Source organism: Musa acuminata, chromosome BXJ2-11 (genome assembly GCF_036884655.1).
Source record: "Musa acuminata AAA Group cultivar baxijiao chromosome BXJ2-11, Cavendish_Baxijiao_AAA, whole genome shotgun sequence".
Taxonomy (NCBI): domain Eukaryota; kingdom Viridiplantae; phylum Streptophyta; class Magnoliopsida; order Zingiberales; family Musaceae; genus Musa; species Musa acuminata.
The window spans coordinates 33,435,920-33,452,835 of record NC_088348.1 but is presented as its reverse complement, the minus strand read 5'-3'; the positions used below and the strand labels follow the sequence as shown (position 1 = coordinate 33,452,835).

General features: G+C 44.4%; 3 protein-coding genes, 2 long non-coding RNA genes and 2 other non-coding genes across 8 annotated transcripts; 2 read left to right on the top strand and 5 right to left on the bottom strand.

Moving 5' to 3' along the window:
- Nucleotides 1-334: 334 nt before the first annotated feature.
- Nucleotides 335-1,644, bottom strand: LOC135627261 (uncharacterized). Its single transcript, XM_065133282.1, has 2 exons — nucleotides 1,310-1,644; nucleotides 335-1,220 (listed from the first exon to the last, which is right to left on the bottom strand). The coding sequence occupies exons 1-2, from the start codon at nucleotides 1,503-1,505 to the stop codon at nucleotides 487-489; spliced, it is 930 nt and encodes a 309-aa protein (XP_064989354.1). The 5' UTR covers nucleotides 1,506-1,644; the 3' UTR covers nucleotides 335-486.
- Nucleotides 1,645-2,914: 1,270 nt separating this feature from the next.
- Nucleotides 2,915-3,994, bottom strand: LOC135627511 (uncharacterized). Its single transcript, XR_010492639.1, has 2 exons — nucleotides 3,857-3,994; nucleotides 2,915-3,673 (listed from the first exon to the last, which is right to left on the bottom strand). It is a non-coding gene; the product is annotated as an uncharacterized LOC135627511 (long non-coding RNA).
- A 1,013-nt stretch (nucleotides 3,995-5,007) lies between these two features.
- LOC135627510 (uncharacterized) lies at nucleotides 5,008-6,734 on the bottom strand. Its single transcript, XR_010492638.1, has 3 exons — nucleotides 6,482-6,734; nucleotides 5,424-5,715; nucleotides 5,008-5,344 (listed from the first exon to the last, which is right to left on the bottom strand). It is a non-coding gene; the product is annotated as an uncharacterized LOC135627510 (long non-coding RNA).
- A 1,682-nt stretch (nucleotides 6,735-8,416) lies between these two features.
- On the top strand, nucleotides 8,417-8,498 carry TRNAS-CGA (transfer RNA serine (anticodon CGA)). The gene has a single exon. It is a non-coding gene; the product is annotated as a tRNA-Ser (tRNA).
- A 546-nt stretch (nucleotides 8,499-9,044) lies between these two features.
- On the bottom strand, nucleotides 9,045-10,491 carry LOC103972486 (uncharacterized). Of its 2 annotated transcripts, none has more exons than XM_009386841.3 (2): nucleotides 10,283-10,491; nucleotides 9,045-9,842 (listed from the first exon to the last, which is right to left on the bottom strand). In XM_009386841.3, the coding sequence occupies exon 2, from the start codon at nucleotides 9,839-9,841 to the stop codon at nucleotides 9,263-9,265; it is 579 nt and encodes a 192-aa protein (XP_009385116.2). In that variant the 5' UTR covers nucleotide 9,842; nucleotides 10,283-10,491; the 3' UTR covers nucleotides 9,045-9,262. The 2 variants fall into 2 exon arrangements, with proteins under 2 accessions (XP_009385116.2, XP_009385115.2); XM_009386840.3 differs by having other exon boundaries at nucleotides 9,045-9,848; nucleotides 10,283-10,490.
- Nucleotides 10,492-10,590: 99 nt separating this feature from the next.
- Nucleotides 10,591-10,664, top strand: TRNAR-UCG (transfer RNA arginine (anticodon UCG)). Its single transcript has one exon. It is a non-coding gene; the product is annotated as a tRNA-Arg (tRNA).
- Nucleotides 10,665-11,328: 664 nt separating this feature from the next.
- LOC103972485 (pectinesterase inhibitor 28) lies at nucleotides 11,329-12,156 on the bottom strand. The gene has a single exon (XM_009386839.3). It carries the CDS (start codon nucleotides 12,036-12,038, stop codon nucleotides 11,484-11,486), a length of 555 nt encoding a protein of 184 aa, XP_009385114.2. The 5' UTR covers nucleotides 12,039-12,156; the 3' UTR covers nucleotides 11,329-11,483.
- Nucleotides 12,157-16,916: the final 4,760 nt, after the last annotated feature.

Below are 16,916 nucleotides of genomic sequence, written 5' to 3'. Positions count from 1 at the left end.
ATATATATATTTTTTGTGTACATGTAGTTTTTCATAAAAATGAACAAGTACATGATTTTATTTTTTTGTTAATGTCAATTTTACTCTAAAGGTGCTTCACATTTACCCCTTTCTCCTTCCAATAATACGTTGTGTATGCATTTTGGATTTGCCTTGTAACTATTTAGGTGTCCTGTAATGAATACTCCCGTACGCCACAAACAGTGAAAGGAATTCCCATACGGTATATGCAAAGTCTCCATATAATGTCGGTCTTTCTTGACCGTCCGATGCTCGTAACACTATACAGCACCGTCGGATCCTTCCTTAATCTGCTACTGGAATCGCACAAACATAAACAGAAAAAGAACAACAACGTTTTCTAATATGGCCGTTTAACACCACAGAACAAAAACAAAACCAAAATCGAGAGAACATGTTTTTTAGAAACCAGAGTGCTGGACGGCACAGATCGCGAGCCCGAATCACAAAGCCCAAGGCCTACCGCTACCTGACAGGCTTCGGAGGCGGCCAGCTGCACCTCGATAACCGGCGAGAGGACGACTCCTCCGCGTGCCCAAAGCACATGCCTCGCCGGTCGCTGTAGTGGAGACCGCCCACCGCCGCCGGCTGCGGCACCCACGTCACTCGGCACCCGCCACCGCACCTGCAGACCTCGCGCAGTTTGGCCCCACATGCCCTCAGGGCCCGGCTCCCCCCGGCGGCATGAGACCCGTACGATGATGCCCCAGAGCTCTTCTGTCGGCGGAGGACGTGCTGCTCGGGGTGATTGTGGTGGTACTGGCCAGCGGCACCATTGGCGATCTGGCTCAGCAATCCGCCGCCTCGCAGGTTGGGCGCGCTATGGACCCGATGCGTCCCTCCGCCACCGTCATTGGCGGTGAGGGCGTTGAGACGAAGGGCGAGGATGGAGGCCTGGCCGTCGATGGTGGAGGTAGCTGAGGAGGAGGCGGCGGAGATGGGGCGCCGAGGGCTTCCCGGAACGCCGCCGACCTGGCGCTGGTCGTCGGCGGTGGCGGCGGTGAGATTGGAGGAAGGCGAGGGGAACAGGAAGAGGCGGAAGCGGGGTTGCCGCGCGTCGAGGCGGTCGTACTCGTCGAGCATGTAGGCAAGGTCCTCGTCGCAGGTGACGGAGACGAGGGCTTCCACGTCCTTGGCCACCAGCTCGTACTTGATCGCTACGCAGCAGTGGAACATCTCCTGGATCCTTTCCTTGAGCTCTGCTACCCACCAAATACAAGGAAAGATTATGTGTGTCTGAATCTGCGTATATACGTACATATACATCCATACATACATACAAACCTACCCGAGAAGGAGATGGAGCGTGTGACGACGAGGACGCGAGTGTCGCCGCCGACGTACCTGAGGTGGTTTTCGGAGGGATGGGGGAGGATCTTGCCGCCGTAGCTGCAGAGGAACTTCAGGCGATTCCTGGGGGACACCGAGGGTGAAGAGGAGAAAGAGGACGAGGAGGAGGAGCCTCCTGGCGCTGTTCTCGTCATGAGCGCTAGTCTTACGGCGTGTGTGCGGCCTACGGTCCTCCTGAGACTGCTGCTGCTATTACGTGCAGGACTTTAGCAGCTAATAGGAATTTTATATCACATACACGAATAAAGAAAATAAAAAAAATCGTTTAAATCCCCCACAGAATGCACTCGTAAAGATGCAGGATACGAAAAAGATAAGGACTTGCGATCCAAAAGAACTCCAGCCTGAACAAGGAAACGTAACCAGATCAAATGTCCACGAGATCCCGCCCGCGGCGCGAGGGAGAAGGACAACGAACAACGGATCTAATATGGATTGGAGAGGCGCAGGAGATAGGGTCAGGTTTCACGGAGCCGACAACAGAAAAAGACTAGAGAAGCTTCACAGGATTCCAGCGGACGAACCGAACACAAACTGAATAACCACGTAAAATTCACCCGGGGAATATAAAAATAAAAAGAAAAGGGAAAAGCTTGCCTGTTATTGATCTCGGTACCCCAAGACTTTGAGGGAGGGAGATGATGAGACGAATGGGGACGATTTGGGAGTACATATTAAAACCCCACCGCAGGTGCACCGGGTGGGATAATTCCCTTCCGGTCCGGCCGCTGTCGCTACTTAGATACCGATATAGATCGGGCTTCGTTTGGCCCGCTCCTTTGTAAGGCTGTGGGGTCCTTTTCTCGGAATTCAAGAACCTAGTGCGGATATTTGGTGGCATTTCTTTTATTTGGGTTGGGTGGGGATCAATCTGGGAGTGCCCATCAAGATTACGTGCGAATCTCAACGAGCACGCGGTTCCGAGGAAAGAAATTAAGCCGGAAAACAAAAAAAGAAAATCTAAGCAAGCAAGCATGATTATTCACGTTGGATGCTGCTCAAAATCTGATTTAGATTCATGTTAATGCCAGCATTCGGAAGGATCTAAATTGTGATTGGATCTCACTCGAAAGGTCCAATAGGATCGGTTGGAAGCAAACTTTCCAGTAGCGTCCCTCAATCATGGAACCGGCAGCTGAAAAGCAACTCTCAAGTGAAAAGACTAAAGCTCTCGACGTAAATCGAACGCCTTGTAAATAGTAATAATCCAATCAAAAAAGATATTTTCTTTTTTTTCTCTTCTTTTTCGATCTGTGTGTAGGATAGAGGCAAAGGAGTCGCGTCTTATTAACTGCAAGACCAAAAATAAATGAGAAATTAATGTTGGACGATCAAAAACAGCAACTGCGTCTACAGAGATTAAAGATACCTAATCTTTGCACCCAAAGAGACGCCAATCTTCGTAGATCACCATTCGATCGCGCTAAGACGATTAACAACAAAATAAATTATGTAGATTACCATTTAAAAGGTGGGCAGCTTGCCTTGATGTGCTCGAGCAGGTAGTCTCAGACAACTGAGAGTGATGACCGCAGTCCAAAAAGGAAGAAAACCGAGGGACGGGAAACTATTATTATTCGATCGCAAACGCCAACACAAGCATCGGAGCAAGCAAGAATTTCTTCTTTTTATTCTCTTTTTCTCCCTCTCGAAGCAAACGAAGAAAGATAGGTCTCGTTACAAAAAGATGGCATTGCCTAGAATCCAAAGATCTGTTTGCATGCCCTGAGAATATTCCCCTTCTTCTTCTTCTTCTTCTTCATGGGAGATCTCAGCTGCTGCTCCTCTACAAACTCACCTTCTCCATCTCCACCATCGGTGTCATGGATCCTCCAGTACCCTCCAGCAACAGAGGAGGACCTCTTCATTGTGAAGGCCTTCCTCACCATGGTCTCGAGGATGGTCTTGCCACTAGCCCTGAACCTTCGAGAGGCAGAGGAGCAGCTCCTGCTAAGTGCTAACCCAGAGCCCGGCCGTGCCGCATCCACCTCTTGCCATGTAAAGTACCGATCATGAATCTCGACATCGGTGTCTCTCGCTTGAGCCATAGATGTGGGATATGGGTGTTCATGGCTTTCCTTTGGCTCAGGATAGAAGGTGAGGTCTGAGAAGTCTATGGAGCTGGACTTGCTTATGAAGCGATCGCTCACCCTCATCTTGCGGTACCCATTCATCATGCTTGACTACTTCGAGGAGGTGACAAAGCCTTGCGAAATTTGGCAGGCAAGGAGCTTCAGATGGAATAGGGGCGGTGATGATGGTGCAGTGGGCAGCTGGAGATTGAAATTTGGGATCAGGAAACCTGCAAGGTGGGTGGCGGAGCCAGAAATATGGATTGAGGAGGTGCATTTAAACCAAAGGGTCAAAGGGGATGCTAGCCGAAAAGAACTGTGGAGAGATATAGTAAATATGTACCAACCGAGAAGATCGTTCTGAGAACAACAGCAAAAAGAAAATTGACTGGGACTTGGTAAAGATGAATTACCAAGAGCCGGGAGACTTCCAAAGCGGGGAGGACTTGGGTCTGGAATGGAAGACTGGTCTTTGGAGTGCCCTCTCGAGCACACCAATGCAAAGTCAACGCCACAGAGAAAGATGAATGGGAAGAAGTTGGGGACTGTCCGTCCAACGACTCCTCCTTATTGTCCTCAGGTCTAAAGCATTGGCGCCTGGTAGTTGCCTTCCTACATGGGGAAGACTGAGTTCTGAGAGGACCGGACAGTAGCACGTTAGTGGATCGAAACATATGTTTTTTACTTCACACTAAGCATGAGAAATTTCTTCTTTTCCTTCATGAAATTAACCCTTTGACAGACAGTCAACTCTCCAATAGAAACCATCGTTTCTCAAAGCATGTCAAAAGGACAAAGAAAATAATTGAGGCATGGATGGCCATTGCGGTAAGACTCCATTTCGATTTGCTAAGTCCCGTCTCAGGCAATCTTTGGACTGTCAGCTGGAGACAGACAGTGTATGGAGTCGGCTGAGCCGAAGGAATGCTCCAGAACTAAGAGGTGGGCTGGCATGCACTGGCATGACAGTCAAAGAGGACTGAATGATTTCCCAAGCAATCTGATCAATGAGAGGAATGAATGAATGAACGAATGAATATTACGGTGGCAAAAGAATAACTAAGAAAATTATTGTGCATTGTGAAACGGAGATCTAATTTGAAACTTTCATTACTAATTTGAGACGTTGAGTAGACAAGTCAATATTTCTCCGGCAAGAAGATAAATAATACGCTTTGCTTTGGCTACTTCTATCCATAAATGGCTGGATCATAAAAAGAAGCAAATTCGAGTCTTTTGAAGCAGCTTTAGATTTGGATTTTCCAACAGCACTTGGTTAATAATGTTGCTCTCTCCTTTCTTCTGTAAACAGGGCGATGAGGCCAAGCTCGATCGTGTAGCAATTGCAAGAGGAAGATGATTTCAAGCATTAGTGTCTCAGGTCTGACTTTGCTCAAGTGTCTGCTACGTTCTTTTCCTTCCAGTCGGCCTTCAGTTTCTTGCATTAGAAGTAGATGAGCTGCTTCCTTTTAGATTTTTGTAGCGTTGATTAAGCTTTTTGGATTACTATCATTTCATTGGCATTTCCCCTCATCAAATGGTCTGCAGAAGGAAACAGGAAAAGTAGCCCGTCATCGGTTTTCCTCCGGCAAGAAATCAGCTGTTGTACCTGCTTACATCCCGATTACTTGCTGAGATTAAGGATGTCTTGTTTTTGGCATTACATTCGAGCGTGAAAGAAAAATCAAATCGTATTCGTATGAACAAATCACATTGCAGACAGCCGCTTCCAAGCTATAGGCGATAGATCACATCAGCTACATGTAGGACACATGAGCAACATGGGAGGGCCAAATTATCCCCTCTCTGGGGCAAGGTAGAGGAGCAGGCTGTGCGATGTAAGTGGGAAACCGCTGTCCCGGCATTAACACGGAGAGATCAGATGCGCACTGCGTTCCGACCTGCCATCACCAAGCGACAATGGTGGTCAGAGTGACTCACTGCCGAAGCATTACAGGCAATAATTCTGAGGAACTTAACTGTTATGGAATTCTGAACCTTCTCCTGAGAGCGATGAATCTGAGCTTGTGGCCGGTGGAGCTCCGACGAACCATGTGCATTGTTTCGGGAGCGAAGAAACGATGCCCTTGGCTTGATTAGATGCTCAAATATGGCCATGACGAGGAACATAGAGATCAAGATCGCGGTGGCTGCTAAACCGAACGAGATGGCACTCATTGATGTTCCCATGTCCTTCCAAGAACCATCCCTACGGTAAGCTAGTTCTGATGATGACCTCTCTCCAAAACCATTCATGGTTTTTTGTCCCTCCCTGTACACCAACAATATGCGGGTCAGTAGCCTGCTCAACTAGAACTTACAAAGATCAAACTCAGCTAAGAGATTGCCATGGCAAGGCTATTATGTCATGTGAAATTAAGAGCAGCTAGCAAGCTATGTGCCCATTCTAATCCATACTTCATTAATCTTTATCACCCACAAATGGATTCCACTTGAACCGTCATTCTTGGCGGATCACTCGTGTTAAAGCAGCTCTTCTACTATCTCTTCTTTATTACTTTCCTTTGCCCATTCCAATAACAATGAAAAAAAGGGATGAACATACAGTTGGCTGGCAAACTCATTACTAAAAGTTTCAAGTGATTGCAAACGAAAAGGTTCAAGATGTTCAAAAGAAAACATATGATGGGGGTATCTCTTAAGCAGCAGAAGCACAGAAATTTGGACCCAACCTTTCTTAATTCAGATGTCAGCACAAGCCAGAGTCAGTATATAGGAACCCAAATTTGCTGCTACAACAATGTAGCTGAAGAGAACTGCGGTTTAACGACGGGGAGAGAGAGAGAGAGAGCGAGCTGTTGTTAGTACTTTCTCAGAATGATGACCGTAATGGTGCGAGAGGTGAAGCGCAAGCAAGAAGCATGCACACCGGCCATGGTGTTCAAGGTGAACAGAAATGAATGGGAACTACTGACAAGAAGCAAAAGTAGAAAACGAACCAGTCAGGTGAAGACTTGCAGGCTGCAATGGGTGCTACCCACCCGGAAAGAAAGAAAGAAAGAAAGAAAGAAAGTTACTCGTTGACGGTGCAAGCCAAAGCGCAATCAACAATCTCCCACCGGCCGGGCTGCAATGGATGCTCGGCATGCTTTCATGTCCTCCGCTCAACAAGCTTCTTCCCTCTCATGACAAACCAGTACTTGATGCCTGCCCAATGACAATGGACTGATCGAAACCATGACCCGAGATCACTTAGGCAATGTCATGTCGGGAGAAGAAGATAAACAAAGGGCAAAGCTAGTATCCTACGTGCTTCCCACCACCACTTTCGAAAAGAAAAGCTGCTACGCCAGCTATAAATTACAAGACAGGCCGCAAGCGTGGCATAAAACTATCACCACACTGTACAATGCTTCCGAGTTTGACAAAATGAGGGAGTCAAAATCACGTCTACAGCGACCTCACAACAAGGAAAGAGAAGAGCAGAATCTAAGGCGAGAGATGATACAGATGCATCGGTAGAGGTATCATGATTCAGGAGAAGAAAGCAATGGGTCACCTAAAAAGACTCGAAGCGCGGTGCACATGACCAGTAAAACCAAAAACCCAAGGAGGATCGCAGTCGAGGAGCCATGACATTCCCCGAACCTTTTTTCTTGTCGATGATGATAATACATGGCTGTAGGGGCCCGTAGGTCTTTATCTGAAGCAGAAAAGCAAACGGCCATATCATCCATTGGAGCTCCCGCATGAAGCAATGACGGAGGAGGAGGGTAAGTAAATGAATGAAGCTACAAAAGGATGTTTGCAGCGGGCAGGCATCCCTTGTTTCAACAGGTGATTAAAGAAGGGGGATGTACATATACATATGAGCTGAGCCACGACTGTAGGTTGTCCGAGAAGAAGAGCGGTAGGAGGACAGGAGGGGGGGGGGGGGGGCAGTGCCTTCAATATACTATGATGATGCATGCAGTGAGGGTCTGCCGTCAACAGGACAAATAAGTCTGTCCGAGAAGGCGTTGATGATTGCAAACAAGGAGGCATTCTCTAGGAACCGAAACATGGAATGAGTTGAGACTTGGATCATTCATTAGGTTTGTGATAATAAAACGGGGCTGGGCGCTTTGTCTTTCACATCGATCCTTTGCTTCTCCAAGTAACAGGAACGGAACAAACATGAGGCGTACCAACACGGTCACTTTCATCTCCGAAAGCAAAAAAGTCTCCCCATGAAAGCAACCATGGCATAAAGCAAAGAGCTTAAGGATGCGTCCAACCATGGCTCTGTAGCGCTGGTTCTTCTTTTCCCTGCATCAAACACAGCATGTGGAATCGTTCAGAAGAATACAAGAATGTTGATTAAAGGAGAAGAAAGTGGACGAGCAGAAATGAATAGCCCAATCAACGAATTCGAACCATACGACAGCGCGCTTGTAAATCTGAGAAAAAGTCAAAGAAGAAAAAGATGGAATCCTCTGAATATTTCACCCGGAAACATCAAACTCTCGACAGATAAATAAATATTTGGTCAAAGAGGCAAATCCATGTCGTGCGTGTCTGATGCTGCTTGTGCTATATAAATTAGATGTATCATCAGATTTCGATAACCAGATCTCCAAATTCAAGCCTATAAACTTACTTTCTGTTTTTAAGAAGAGAAACAACACAGCTCATTCAATGATAAGTAGGTTACTGCTCATCCCTAAAGTTCAGGCTACTCAGAAATAGGTTTCCTTTGGTCACTACTCGTGGTTTAAGCTTCTATTTTATGGAGTGAAAACAAATGGAAACTTTGCTCAAGTTTCATAGATCTCTATCTCAAAATGTTGAACTGATTTAGAGGAATCGAACAAAAATAGGGCAGTGATAACGTTAAAATTGTCGGTCAACAAAACTGGATATTGAATCTGTTTGATGGTAAGTCTGAAGTCTCACTGGAATCGACTGTTGGGATGAAAAAAAATAGTGAAATTAACTATGTTTTGATATTTATCGGGCACATTAACAACGACGTCGATATGTCCGAGTGGTTAAGGAGACAGACTCGAAATCTGTTGGGCTCTGCCTGCGCAGGTTCGAATCCTGCTGTCGACGACTCGTATCTGAAACTTTTTGGCATTCTACAATGTTGGAAAGTCTCATCGTAAAATTGGCGTTTATTTTAGGACGATAATTCCTGGATCAAATGCGGATCCAAATCTGATGCATCTTCTAGCACTCATTTGGGATCAGCATTGGTATGACGAAGGCAAAATAAAATACAAGCAGTATCATGATAATATCATTGATAATATCAATCGGAAAAGGAGCCAAATCTATAGCAGAGCAGACCGAAAGAGCTCGCACCAATGACTTGGAGCAGAGGAATCCAAACATCATACCAACGACGCAAACAAGCAAAATTAAAAGATTAAGGAACACATACACAAAGTCTCATCGTATGAAAAGCACTGTATATGATCCTGTTGTATATGTAAACCGAGTAGGACAAAACGAACACATGATGCATACTGTGTCTGGAGATGTTCCATCATTCGATGCACCATGAATTGGTGAAGTAACCAAACGTGTTCACGAGATGTATTAAGTTGATCAAAGGAGATGAAGAATAATAGAGATCTAAACAAAGGAGCAATGGCATTGATCATCAAAAGTATCTCCTTGTGCTCTTATTGACTGATGAAGCTTCACCAGCAGCCAGTCTCAGTAATAACAATGAATACAAGATCTCAAACAAGATCTCGAGTCACACATGCTCACCCAGGACAAAATGTTCTGAGCCATCATTTGGAAGCACATTTCACTAGCAAAAGAATGGAATTGCGCATTCATAATAAAACTCTGAGACCGAGCCCATTTCACTCCATTACAGCAACACCACCAGCAGCTTTTATTTTCTCTATTATCTCGTTAGCCTCGTCCTTAGTGACCCCTTGCTTCAGCATAACCGGTGCCTTCTCTACTAGATCCTTAGCCTCCTTCAGGCCGAGATTGGTAAACGTCCTGACCTCCTTGATCACCTTGATCTTCGCAGCAGCATCAAACTTCTCCAATTTGACATCGAACGCCGTCTTCTCCACTTTCTTCTCCTCGGCTTTTGCTGGAGCGGCACCTGTCTGCGGGCCGAAACTGAAACCTTGAGCCGATATTGGCTGCAGCTTGGGTTGATTCAGCCGCTCCAGGAGGGTGGGACCAATCTGTTTCAGCTCTTCAGGGGGGAGGGCCACGATTCGATCAGCAAGCTGCAAGACTTTATCGGATGGAGGAGGTCTCGGCCCAAATGGGTCATAGACCGCCGGGTATTTGTATCTTTTCGGCTTCGAGCTGGCCTCTCCGGCCACAACATCACTCAAGAGGCGATGCGGGGGTGATATTACACTTCTTTTGGACAGTTCGACAGAATGCCGAAGACATTTGAAGGTCGTACGCAGCCGCATCCTAATACTAATACCAACGCTTTTAAAACACGGTAGAAAATTGCAAAGAAGAGCCAATTATAGAGCTGATAACAATCCAACGTCAAGATTGATACTTTTTTTTCTGTTCTTGCAGACTACCACTTGAAAAATCGGCACTGTAGAAAAAACTTGGGCAAACCCTCTCCGATTCGTGCAGCAAATGCGTCCAATAATGTGAAACAATCGAAGAAAGAAACGAAAGAACTTTAACATCACAACGAGTTATAAATCGCTCGAAAAACTTTAAAATGCCTCCAATTCTTGCAGTTATAAATCACTCGATTCATTCACTGTCTGAAAGTCTTAGATGAACGGTTATTTAAGCAAAGTGGATGACAAAACAGACGTCGAATGAACAAGTCGAAATGCCCAGATAAGAGACACTGAAATAGAGACCCGGCAAGATCCGGAATTGCTTACCGAATGTGGCGATTGGTGAGGAGAAGAAGCGGGAATCCACGGCCTCCGAGCTCGATCGACGCGGGGCAGCCGAGATTTAGCGGCGGATCGAAGAAAGGAGAGGAGAGATGGAGAGAAGCTTCGCTCGGGCTCGGGGAAGGGTTTAGGGTTAGCCGTCGGGATATGAGTGATCACTGATCAAGATGACAGTTTTAGGGCTCTTCTCGAAATCGACGGCCTTTTGAGCGCTGCCGAATACTTGGGTGCGATGGCATCGTTTTCTTTTGATAAAGGAGATGTAAGTAAAGTTCTCACCATTTGTCATCACCGACCGCATAGCGCAGTGGATTAGCGCGTCTGACTTCGGATCAGAAGGTCGTGGGTTCGACTCCCACTGTGGTCGATAGATTTTTTTTGTCGAGAGTTGGGGGTAAATTATCACATCTAAAATTTAGGCAATCGAGCCACTAATTTTCTTAATAAACATTTTTTTACATAAGACTAATCGTGATTATTATTACCCAGAAATTATCGGGCACCTATTTAAAAACACACCATTCTTCGTTGCACATTTATTCTTCCGTAAAAGGCGCAACATCTTGAGATGTCTTTTCCTCTACTCGCTGATCTCTGACTTTTCCATCCAAATATAAATAAAAGTTATTATTTCAGAGAGTTTCGATATCGGTCATCTAAAGCATCTTTCTGCAGTGGGGTTAGTCTCATAGATAATGCTTATACTGTGAGCAAGTAAGCTCTTTGTTTAAAGGGAGAACAAAAAAAACACAACCCTTGCAGCCTCACTCATGTTTTTGGATAGAGATGGAACGACATAAAAGCTTCAGATAAATCACCATTTGCAGCAAACGAAAATAAAGGAATCTTTGAACTTTTATGCACTGTCAGAGGGGCCATGACAACTAGCCTTTCCAGTTCGCCTCCAAAAGAGAACAGAAATCGTACAGATCGTCAGCAGGCAATGCACCTATTTTTCAGCAGCGTCTCACCCAATGGTCAAGCAGAATCAATCAACTACAAAGAACCTAGCCTTAGCTTTTAGAAAGAGAAAACCCAAAAGAGACTTGTTATTTTGGTGGATCAAGTGAAGACCACAACATCCATATAATTTCACATCTACTTTGCATGATTTAGCGAGAAATGTAGTAACACAAGGAAGGGAGACAAGGTGATGATAGTAGGTTTTTTTGCACGTTATACTTCATCAGCCAAGAAGCGATATGATCTCCAAAGCTATGGTGCAGAGGTGCTCCAAGTCCTCCTCCCTGCGAGCCATGGCCGCCGGGTACGCCAGCCTGGGGTTCTGGCGGAACAGGACGCGGCACACGTTGGGGTACTCGGCGGCCGCGCTCACGTGGACGAAGGCGTAGTCGTAGGCCTCGGTGGACAGCGCGTCGAGCGACCATTGCAGCGCCTCGCGGGCGTTGGCGTACTTGGTGGCGCAAGCCCGGAGGACGGTGACGAGGGACGCGTCGGTGGCGTTGTGGGCGAGAGCGGCGGCGAAGGACGAGGTGTTGGTGGCGTTGGAGATGGCGATGTCGATGACTATGGTGGAGAGGCCCTTGACGTCGGCCTTGCGGCTGTGGGGGTCGGACCCGAGGGAACTGACGCACAAGTCGTAGTACGTCGTCTCATTGCATGTCTTCTGAATAAGGCTGGGTGCAGCAGTGCTACCGGGGGTTCCGCCGGAAAGGGCGAGGGGGAAAAGAGGGAGGAGGAGGAGGAAGAAGAAGACCAGGAAGGGTAGAGCGGAAGCCATTATGTTTGAGAGGAACAGAGAAGGAATGGTTAGAGAGAGAGAGAGAGAGAGAGAGGTGCAAGTGCCTGCAGCATTGGCCGCGGATGTTATTGGTGAGATGGTTTGGACGGGTTGTGAAGGACGAGAGGATTGTAAGCAAGATGTTTTGTTGGATTGGTTGTCGTGTTGTGTGGCACGTGAATGGCCCCAATGGTTAGGCGCGGTCGTCCTACTCCTGCTTGCGAAGGGCTCTCTCGTCGTCTGGCTTGTTTGGCAGTGCTCCGCAATCGAAGGTGAGGTGCATGTAGCTAACTCATCGGTTGGATATGAAGTCATCGTATGTGCAAACTCCCCCAACTTTGTATGTGTTTCGGCGGTGTGACGTCCTCAATTTTCTTTCTCTCTCTTATAAATGTTTCGAACACCTTAAAGAGGTCCAACAGGAGAGAGTCGACCGGCATGCGCGAGTGTCAAAGAGCCAGTTCACGGGTAGCGGACCCGAATCCGCGGATACTCACCAAATGGAACAGGTCGTCATCATGTCCATCTTGAGATTGGTCCGCTATGATCCGGACGAGTGATGCTGCTCCTTGAAGCTTAACCGGCAAAGATCAATCACAAGCTTTGTTCATAATATACACTATGATGGCATCTCTGACAACATATCAATCACAAGCTGGTCCAGCAGCCAAGCATCTTTGTGCTCCACCCCCGTGAGCAATCTTAGGCCTTTGTAGACTTCGTACCGTCATCTTTACGGTACCCTGCTTTCTTGGATTCATGTTGAAGGAAGGCCTCGTGGTCCTGTAGACAGCCACAGCCTTTTCCGGTCATACTAACTCACCGTAAGGCCTTTTGATCCTCGCTCGCTCTCCGTCTCGTTTTCAATCACGTCCACTGCAATCCCTCTCCATCGCTTATTTCATTCTCTCTCCCTCACCATTTGGCTTCTCTTCCTACCGTCACTCGGCTGTTGATAAGGAGCCAAGACTCCTAGGTGGAGGAGCCGCCGTTAGTGGCGCTGTACCGCGGGCAACGGTATCTGATCCGGGCGGCGGCCTTGTCAGGGATTCCCACCAATTAAGGTGGGAGAGGATGCCATAAATAAAGAAAGCTTAAGATCTTGTGTTAAAGCTAAAAAATGTAAATCTAATTATTTGCAAATGAGTCTATTAGGTGGATCGTAAGTCAAATATGATATAGACTAATGGGATTCGAAGAAAAGTTCAAGTTGATGACATAAGCGGTTCTGCATTTGCTCATGGATTGCCTAAAGACAGATTTAGGCTTTTACTAAATGAAAGATTCAGATTATTGTCTGCGGGTTTTCGTAAGGAATTTGATGCTATTTCTGATTTGCACAAGCCAATTTTTGAATTTGGCTATCGTTTGGATGTCTACTCAAATACCAATTAGAGATTTTAGTGGTATTCTAACTAATTAGTTTGGAGAGCTTGAATAGATTATAGTTTATTAGAGCTAGTCCTAGGAAATTTACCAAAAGGTAATTTTGATAACCCAATAAAAATAATAAAGCAGAAAGAATAAAAGCAAAAGAACATCATATTTATGTGGTTCGATCAATTGACCTATATCCACGAATGAGCAAGGATGAGCAAATCACTACATGAACTATTACAAATGCCTTAGGAAGATGTTCCTAGGCCATAAAACATCAAAAATTACTGAACAAGAAAAACCTAAAGCAAACAATTAGGTTTTCTTGTGGTGTCACTTGTGATGCATTTGATTTCAAAGCTCGGGGCCTTATGTATAGTTCCAATAGGAGATAACATGCTTGATTTTACCGATGTGGGACTATGAGACTTGCCAAACTAACAAATCTCCACCTTAGCATGTCCCAACAAAACTTGCTTCACCTCTTCACAAAAGCCCCAATGAGCAATCACTAACAATAAACACCAACCAAGTCCAAGCACTGCTTGAACTTGTAAATCGGAAGAGGCTTCGTAAGCATATCAGTTGGATTGTCCTTAGTATGAATTTTCTGAACAAGGACCTTTCCCTCAGCAATAATATCCCATTTGCATCCAATAATTTTCTTACCCGAAGGCAGCTTCGTAAGATCTCAAGTTCTATTCCGATAGAGAGATTCAATTTCTTCATTCATCGCAATCAATCACTTAGCGGAATTATCATAAGAAACTGCATATGAGTAGGTAGTAGGCTCACCAACTTCACTTGTTTCTTCTGCAATAGACAAAGCATATGCAACCAAATTTGCATATCTTTGTGATTGTCGAATATCTCTCCGTGGTCTATTCTTGGCTATGGAATATTACTCTTCCTCTAGATCTTCTGCATTAGTAGACTCGGGACCATCTACCGTTATTCTTTGAGTATAAGAGTTCGACTTAAAAGAATCTGAACTACCAATCTCAAGCTCCACCCGCTTCTGCGCACTATCATTTGTAAAACTAATAGATTCATCTTTAGAAGATAACATAGACAATTCATCAAAATAACATCTCTACTGATTACAAATTTTGAGAATTTGGGATCAGAACACCATAATCTGTATCCTTTCACCCTAGAAGTATACCCAAGGAAAATGTATTTTTTGGCTCGAGGCTCTAATTTTCCTTCATTTATATGCATGTATGCTGGACACCCAAAATTTTTTAAATCAGAATAATTAGCAGGAGTACCTGACCAAACTTCCTCCGGAGTTTTAAAGTTAAGTGCCACAAAAGGAGCGTAGTTGACAACGTAACAGGCCATATTAATCGCCTCTGCCCAAAAATCCTTTGTCAACCCTGCATTTGAGATCATACACCTTGCTCTCTCCAAGAGTGTTCTGTTCATACGTTCGGCCACACCATTTTGCTGAGGCATCATCCTAATAGTGTGATGCCAAACGATTCCTTCATTCTTGCAGAATTCATCAAAGTCACTTTCACAAAATTCTATGTCATTATCTGTTCGAAGCCGCTTAATCTGTTTACCTGTTTGCTTCTCAATTAAAGCCTTCCATTGTTTAAAGGTTAAAAAAATATCATTTTTATGCTTCAAAAAATAAACCCAAACTTTCTTGGAATAATCGTCAATGAAAGTCAACATATACCTGGCACCACCCTTATATTAAACATGAGCTGGACCCAAAAGGTCTGAATGAATATAGTCAAGAGTACCTTTTATTTTGTGAACTGTCGGAGAATTGAAGCTAACTCTTTTCTGATTTCCAAAAATGCAGTGTTCACAAAAATCCAGTGGCATAGTACTCTGTTCGCAAAAATGCAGTGTTCCCCTTTTGCTCAATATGCTCAAACTTTTTTTGCTCATATGACCCAAACACATATGTCATAATTTGGTGATGTCAGAATCAGACAATAATGATGACGAGACTGCAACCGAGCCTAGTTTCCTTTAAAATATATAAGCTATCAGACCTACAAGTTTTCATAACAACAAGAGTACTTCTAGAAACTTTTATAACTCCACTTTCAGCTGTGTATTTACACCCAAGGGCCTCTAGGGTGCCTAAAGAGATGAGATTCTTTTTTAAATTAGGAACATGTCTAACATTAGTGAGCGTCCTCACAATACCATCATGCATTTTAATTCGGATTGTTCCTCTACCAATAACATCACATGCTACATTATTATCCATCAAAATAATTCCATCATTACAAGATTCATATGTGGAAAACAAATCTCTATTATGACACATGTGATAAGAACAACCCGAATCTAAAATCCATTTATTTTTAGACCTTGTCCTGTCATCAGTAGCAAAAAAAATATTTCCATCATTCTCATAAGTTACTACACTAGCTTCAGCGGATTCAATAGTTTTCTCAACAATTTTTTCCTTTTGCTTTAATTTATTTTTCAATTTAAAGCAATAATCAGCCTTAATATGCCTCATTTTATGACAATATCTGCGTTCCAAATTTCTATGTCTAGATTTAGATCTACTACTGTCAAATTATCTTTTATTCATTCTACCCCTAACAACCAGACTCTCAGTCTGATTCCCTCTACTTTCCCCAGTGATATCTCTGTCTATCTGCTCCTTAGATTTTAGTACAAATTTAATTTCTTGATACGAAATTGTTTCTTTTCCATAAATCATAGTATCACGGAAATGTTTAAAAGATTAGGGAAGAGAACATAAGTAACATGGCCTTATCCTCCTCATCAATTTTTGCATCTATATTCTCCAAATCCATAACCAAGGAATCAAATTTATCAAGATGTGAGAGTATAGATGTACCTTCAGTCATCCGAAACATATACAAACTCTGCTTTAAGTAGAGACGATTCTCTATTGTCCTCTTCATATACAAGGCTTTAAGCTTGTCCCACATGCTCTTAGCCGTAGTCTCCGTAGCTACCTCCCGTAAAACCTCGTGAGAGATATTTAGAATAATACTGGATCGGGCCTTCTTATCCATACCCGCAAGATCCTCCTTTGATATACCATCTAGAATGTTCTCAGCTCCCTGTAGTACCAAATCAACTCTGTCTTGAACCAGAATGATCTTCATCTTGAGTTGCCACATGCCAAAGTTGACATTTCTATCGAATTTCTCGACAACGATCTTTGTTATTGTCATTGTTGCCAAAAAATCTCGAAACTAGGCTCTGATACCAGTTTGTTAGAGCTAGTCCCAGAAAATTTACCAAAGGATAATTTTGGCAACCCAACAAAGACAATGAAAAGGAAAGAATAAAAGCAAAAGAACACCAGATTTACATAGTTTGGCCAATTGATCTACATTCACGGACGAAGGAGGAGCAAATCACTATTATAAAAGAGGGACAATTACAAATGCCTTAGGAAGATGTTCCTAGGCCATAAAATATCAAAAATTACTGAACAAGAAAAGCCTAAAGCAAATAATTAGGTTTTCTTGTGGTGTCACTTGCGATGCA

What these genes read in the sequence shown, in the direction of transcription:
- LOC103972485 (XM_009386839.3), bottom strand. Translation starts at nt 12,038, where the DNA reads ATGGCTTCCGCTCTACCCTTCCTGGTCTTCTTCTTCCTCCTCCTCCTC.
- LOC135627261 (XM_065133282.1), bottom strand. Translation starts at nt 1,505, where the DNA reads ATGACGAGAACAGCGCCAGGAGGCTCCTCCTCCTCGTCCTCTTTCTCC. An exon ending in ACGCTCCATCTCCTTCTCGG is followed by an intron (nt 1,221 to 1,309) that starts GTAGGTTTGTAT and finishes GGTGGGTAGCAG; the next exon opens with AGCTCAAGGAAAGGATCCAG.
- LOC103972486 (XM_009386841.3), bottom strand. Translation starts at nt 9,841, where the DNA reads ATGCGGCTGCGTACGACCTTCAAATGTCTTCGGCATTCTGTCGAACTG.